Source organism: Octopus bimaculoides, chromosome 17, assembly GCF_001194135.2.
Source record: "Octopus bimaculoides isolate UCB-OBI-ISO-001 chromosome 17, ASM119413v2, whole genome shotgun sequence".
Lineage (NCBI taxonomy): Eukaryota > Metazoa > Mollusca > Cephalopoda > Octopoda > Octopodidae > Octopus > Octopus bimaculoides.
The window spans coordinates 41,878,583-41,885,699 of record NC_068997.1 but is presented as its reverse complement, the minus strand read 5'-3'; the positions used below and the strand labels follow the sequence as shown (position 1 = coordinate 41,885,699).

General features: G+C 35.6%; 1 protein-coding gene across 2 annotated transcripts in view; it reads left to right on the top strand.

Moving 5' to 3' along the window:
* Positions 1–7,117, top strand: part of LOC106870720 (forkhead box protein K1) — a 99,872-nt gene that overhangs the window by 65,932 nt on the left and 26,823 nt on the right. For both annotated transcript variants that reach the window (XM_014916888.2, XM_014916889.2), the window contains exon 2: positions 6,164–6,343. In XM_014916888.2, coding sequence (XP_014772374.1) covers positions 6,164–6,343 — 180 coding nt within the window. The remainder of the gene's footprint in view (positions 1–6,163; positions 6,344–7,117) is intronic.

Here is a 7,117-nt window from a genome sequence, read left to right as displayed (position 1 = left end):
TACACACACACATACAACTTGTTGGCTTTTTAATGAAGAACAGAAATTTGTAATTTATTTGGTTTATAAATAAAGTGTAGATAATTTTCACATGACACATCAAATATATTCACTTAATTAGCCTTTTTAAGTTGTGTATATATGAAAGCCATTGATACAGTAAAGAGAAACTTGTTTTTGTACTTCATACTTTGTGAGCATTGCTCCACCACCACCACCACTGCCACTGTCAACCTCATATTATATTTTTCCGTGCTTGCAAGTGATGGTTATGTTTTCTCCATACCCTGCATCTTCATCACTTGTTGCTTGCCCTTTGTCATCTCCTTTGTGAGGTCAGGCCTCCTGAGACAAGCCTTTATCATTCCTCCTCATCTCATTCTTGCTCCCCTTTTCTGTGGATTTCTTCCACTTGGATTACTTAGGACCTCTTTACCCAAATGTCTTCCTCCTTATACATCACATCTATGTCTTGCACATTGCATCTGACTCTTCTTATTTTTCATTTTTTTCTCTCTCAGCTCATACATATCCCATTGTTCATGTGCAGAGTATGCTCGCCTTATTTCTTCCCATCCTTTGTATATCCTCCACATTCACTGCCTGTTTTGCTATCATGTAATACATCACACATTGAGAGCATTGCTCCACCACCACGTACAGTCTGCCCTTCATCTGAAAAGAGAATCTTTTTGCTATCAGCAGAGGTAAATAACTGAATATTTCCTACCCTATTCTTTTCATGGCTACTGTGCTTTCAGAAAACCTACTACAACCACTGCTAATTAGGTCACCTAGATAACAGCAGCTATCAACAACTTCATTTCAAGGAATTTATTTCATGGGTGCTCCTACTAATAACTATTCTTGTACATTTACTACAAACTACTCATTCTTTGTTGGTCTACCTGTGATTCACTCTTGTGCACCCCTAGTTTACTCGGGTATGCATGCTTACACCTTTGCTGCATGTAAGCAATGCTACTTTCCTATTCATAGTAAAAGCTTTGTATTCTTTCTCACTAATAAAAGCATTTGTTTTCTTGGTTGGTTTACTTTTGATTTGATTCTAGGTTCTGTTTCCATGTTTCAATCTTTGGCTCAGTTACGAGAACTAAGTTGTTGACATACAAAGTAATTTCCATTCCAAATCATAGATTATAAGTTAGACAGTCTACGGACACGTGTATCAGCTGTCATGCCTTAATTCTATTTACAGTTTTGCTTACATTTCATTTCCTATTTAATTGTGAATTGCCCACTGATATGTTTTTTCATTCTCAATTAGATCAACCATTGGATGTAGGAAAAGCAATATAGTGGTGTGAAATGCTCTGATTCATATTTGCAACTGGATAATTCAGGACTTGGATATCTTGTGGCATTGAATTTGAGTCATAATGGAGTCAGTTTTTTGTTTTGCAATTGAGAAAATGAATATAAAGTTATATGTTGCAAAGAAGAGCTATATTAATCACAAAGCTATTCAATATGACAATATCTAAAGAGCACCATCCTTGCATTGTTAAATGTGTTTCATGTTTGAATATTGAACAGTTTTATGTGGCAAGTTTTGGTTTGTGACAGTTATTACATTTCAGAGTGAGTAAAAACTCAGCTAGTAAGATTTAGAACTAATTGCATAAAGAACTCCAAAACAAATAACTGATATCAGAGTTGTTATAGGCAACACTAGAATATATTTTTGTCACTCTGCATTATATGAGGGAATTGGCAGATATTCTTTTATTTGTTTCAGTCACTTGACTGCATCCGTGCTGGAGCATCATCTTGAAGGGTTTTAGTCAAATTGACTTCAGGACTTATTTTTTAAAGTCTAGTACTTATTCTATCAGTCCCTTTTGCTGAACTGCTAAGTTCCAGGGATGTAAACACACCAACACCAGTTGTTAGGTGATTGTGGTGGTGGGGGCAAACATAGACACAAAGACACACACATAGGCCTCTTTCAGTTTTGCATCTACCAAATCCACTCACAAGGCTTTGGTTACCCCAAGGCTATAGTAAAAGACACCCAAGGTGCCCCACAGTAGGACTGAACCTGGAACCATGTGGTTGGGAAGCAAGCTTCTTATCACACAGCCAAATTTCTTGGTACTTATACAAAATGATTAAATAAAACAAGCTTCTCCTTTGTATAACTTCCCCCATAACTACTCTGTCATTTATTTCCCCCTTCCTCATCTGTCTAGATTGTGTGTGTGTGTGTGTGTGTGGTGTTACTCATTGCATGCTACTAAGCCCTAATATGTGTATTCATCCTGTATCCCTTATGTTCTCTTTCTCTGTATCTTTCTCCCCCTTTCTCCATATGATGTAAAGCATGATAGCAGAAATCAACCAACAAACCAACCAACAGACGTTTATGTCAATTATTATTAAATAATTCTAGTTCTAAATTTAAAAGTTGTTTCAATTTATATATTAGCATGTTAGAAGGCTTTCCGTCAATAGTTAAATTTATATCTATCTAAACTATAGCAGCATAAAATACCAAGTGTAACCTAAGGAATGGGAAATAATTCTACCTTAGTTAATTAATTTTTGTGTTAGCCATATTATTTTTTTCTATCTTTTAGATTTTTGAGAGTAAAAAATAAAGCCTAATGGTTTTAACAGTCTTAGAGAAATAACCAACTCTAAAAATACTTTTGCATTTCTATTTTCATTCATTAGGCAATCTCCAAACCCCAAGAAATTGAACATGGCAGAATACCTACCTGCATTCAATTATATTTTCATTGTATACCATTTGAGTACAAAATACTAAGATGAGAATTAAGATGAGTGTTTATATTTTTAGTTGTTCAATTTAACTTTCATCTATGCAAACAGCACGAATCACAATGCTTTGGTTTCTATTTGAACTGTTATCTTTTTCACATTCTGAATATGAAGTAACTTACTGTTGGAGTATTCAGCATTAAGCATTTTAAATATGAATATTATTGGTGACTTTGAAATCTGCTCTTTTGATTGACAACAAAATATTATAGTTGACCATATCATTTTAACGTCTACTTCTGTATGCTTGTATGGGTTACACAAGAGTATGTCAGGGTAGTGTTTTCAGCAGTCAGATGCCTTTCCTGCTAGCAGCCCCCATTTATTTCCAAGTGTGGCCGTTGCCAGTACCACCTGACTGGCCCTCGTGCCGGTGGCACGTAAAAGCACCCACTACACTCTCAGAGTGGTTGGTGTTAGGAAGGGCATCCAGCTGTAGAAACTCTGCCAAATCAGATTGGAGCCTGGTGTAGCCATCTGGTTCACCAGTCCTCTGTCAAATCGTCCAACCCATGCTAGCATGGAAAGTGGACGTTAAACGATGATGATGATGATGATAAGGTAACAGTCTCCCAGTCTGTAAAACAATATATCTATATGAACTGGACCTCTCCTCCAGTTTCCCTCTCAAGACATCCCTACCATTCATCATCTCCTTAACTGTGGTATTCTACTTCTGTAATTAAATTGGAATAGAACAGCATACTTTACCAGTTTTTCGTGATTCCACTTGTTTTTCTCAGTATTTGGAATCATTTCACTTGATATTCATCTTTGATTTTTTAACATGCCTCTCCTCCCACATTTTACACTGATCTCCCTCTTCAGTCACTAAATTATATCTCTTCCACCATCGTGTATCTCTCACTCTCCCCATGTACTACACCTGCCTTTCTACTTCCCATACACTGTTGCAATCTACCCAGCTGCATGTCATTTTTTTAATCCTCTCTCATCCTTCTCTTGTCTACTATATAATTATCTCTATTTTGCATCTCTTCATTCCAACCTTTTCTGCATTGTCAGTCATTTCCTACTCTCCTCAAACTCCTCCAACTCATATGTACCATAGGTCACCTCCCACCCCTTATCTATCCTCAACCCCACCTGATCTCCATAGTTGTCATCTATTCTTCCCTTCTTTTCCTATTTATCATTCCTCAACATTTGTTCTTCATTCATTGTATTCACCTCATCTATTCTCCATCTCTACCCATCTCATCTCTCACTCACCCATACAATTTTGCAATCTCCTTGTTCTGTTTCCATTCACTTCTACTCACTTTGTATCTTGAGGTTCCACTCCAACACTTCATCACCTTGATTTTATATCTTTCTCTTTCCAATCCATCCTTGGTCAATCCCACTTTCTTTTCCATAATGTAAGCAGCCATGTTGCTCCTAAAAGGAAGAAACCTATTCTGTTGTGGTCCCCTTCTCACATACTTGAACCCCTCATTTCCTTGCACAAAGCTGCTTCCCCCACTCCATCTATACTGTAGCCCCCTCTCAGTTGAAAGGGATTTTAGTCTTGTAAGCTGCATGTACTAGTTGCATGAAAAATGCAACTAGTACACATTGTAAGGTGGATGACAGGATGGGTACCCAGCCATAGAAACCATGCTAAAGCTGACATTGGTGCATGATGCTTGCCTCAGCCCATTAGATCCTGTCAAATTATTCAACCCATAACTGTATAGCATTCAGATTACTCTGTCAAATGTAATGTTTGTATATTTATATTATTTTGAATTACTCATGCCTTGTCATGTAGCTTTCAGAGTTCAATGATGTGACTGTTTATGTTTAGAATGACATTATAGGGTAGGTATGAAAGGTCAGATCTGGCCAGTTTGAACATAAAACAGGAAGAATATTTGGGCTGGATATGGCTGGTTTAAATGCTAAAGAGTTCAATGTTGATGATGTATGTAGTGGGACTGAATCTGAAACCATGTGGTAGGGAAGCAAATTTCTTAACCACATGGCCATCTCAGCACCATCTGTATTTCAAGAAATGAGTTATCAAACAAAATTTATTTTTCTAGAATTATTGCTTATTAGAAATGGAAGAAATGGTATTGAAATTGTTCGTTTTAGATTTGTTGGGGAAGATAAAAAGTAAATCAAACCTCATAGTGATGTTGATGAAGAGAATATGGCTGATTGATGGTAGAATAGATAATTGTTGAGATGTAAGAGGTGAAATGTTTGCAGTGGCTGCGTCAATGTTTGATTATAGTTGTCTCTTGTTTCTTTTGGTCTTTTAGATTGAAAATATATATTTCTAGAGAAATTGGTTTAATATGTCTATATGTGTTGTTATGTTGAAAGAATTGGAAACAATGGTTGATGATTATCAATGTTTGTAATCTGATTTCTAGTATTTGTAATTTGAAAATCATTATTATTCTGTAATTTTGAGAAAATATTTGTGTTGCTTCATTGGTATTTGTTCATCTATTTTCCATTAGTTGTTATTCCAGACCATTTTGTCTTTGCTGCTTCTCTTCATTATTACCATCAAACTATCTTGTCAATAGACTTGATTAAATTATTTTCTTCACATTTAGTTTTTTTGTTATTCTTTTTGCTAATTTGTTGTGAATGCCTAAGAATATTTTGTTTAATTGTTTTATGTTCTGGATTAAAATACCATGACTAGAACTGATCTTTGACTTTTTCTCTCTGGATTTTATAGAATAAATACCAGTAATATACTTGATTGGTATAATCATTTGTCTTTTGCTACAAATTTGTGGCTTTCTCTCACTGGGAAAACTCATTATCAGTTGTTATCTTTAGTCATTGGACTGTGGCCATGCTGGGGCACTATGTTAAAGGGTTTAATTGAAAAAAAGAATCCCTTCTGTACTTATTTTTTTAAAGCCTTGGTATTTATTTTGTTGGTCTCTTTTACTAAACTGAGGACATAAACCAACAGACACAAAGATGCACAGATACACATATACATGCACACATGATGACCATCCACATAGTTTCCATTCCTCACAAAGCATTGATCAGCCCAGGGCTATAGTAGAAGATACTTGGCCAAGGTGCTGCACATTGGGAGTGAACCTGTAATCATGTGGTTGCAAAGTGAGCAAATTGAGTTATGAGTTTTGATTCCAGGTTGAAGCCATTTAGCACAAATATTATTACATCCTTTTTCTATTTTCCTAAGAAGAATTATTATTCTATTCTGCAAAAAATGTTAACTTGCACTATTGTCTCTTGTACTTATTGAAAGATGGATTGATTATTTTGTTGATTTTCTTGGAATATTTATATTTTTTTTTTTTTGCACTATAAATTTGTAAAGTATTAACAATTTCTGATTTTTTTTTTGTTACAGTTGTGTCCTAAGATTTCCCAGTACCAACATAAAAATAGTTTTCCAGTCTTTATTAAATGATGAAGAAAGTTCTCCTCCTAGTCCTATGAAAAAGAAGAATCTACCTCTAAAATTGAACATTCCCGATGTAACTGATGGTGTATTTAACAGTCCGTGTCCTTCACCCACAGGAACTATCAGGTGAGTGTACACACCCTTTATTAGTTATTTATTAAACTCTTCATTGAGACAAAACAATTAACTGTATTCTGCTGAACGCTGAACTCCATTGAGAAGCCATGTTCGATGAATTATTATAACATCCATCCTTCCATCTTTGTAGTCCTCATTATTTCTGTGAAAATTTGGAATAAAAAGTCTTCAAACATGTCTTGTCAGAAGTAACTGCCAGCAAATGTTTTGATTGGATTTTCTCTTCTGTATTAGGGAGGCTGGCTGAATTCAGTAGGATAATCTTTCTGGCAGGTTTTAGCCTTCCTCCCAACAGTTATTTTTTCAATGAACAGCCTGCCCTCAATTGTGTTACGTCTGCTCTGAACTGCAGATGGTTGCATCACTTTGTGCTCCTTCTGATTTGTGATATATAGCATCCACGATGCTCATATTTACTCTAGTCATAACCAAGTATTGCCACCACTTATTACCCAGTCTACCAACTGAGCAAATAGATCATCGTTTGATTCATCTGATCTACATCACCCATTTAACTGTTGCAATTGAGGTTCACAAATGGTGTACCATTTTCATCCATGTTATTGAGCATTAGTGGACAGAAAATTAATTTGTCTCTTATGACAGATGGCATGCCATTAGAATATGTGGTTGTTAGCAAGTCTCTTTTTGTCATTAGATTTTTTTCACCTCTTCTTCTTAATTTTACCTTTTGTATAATCAACAGCAACCCTTTTTTGCTGTAATCACTGTAGCACAGATATATGTTGCTACAGTTTCTAA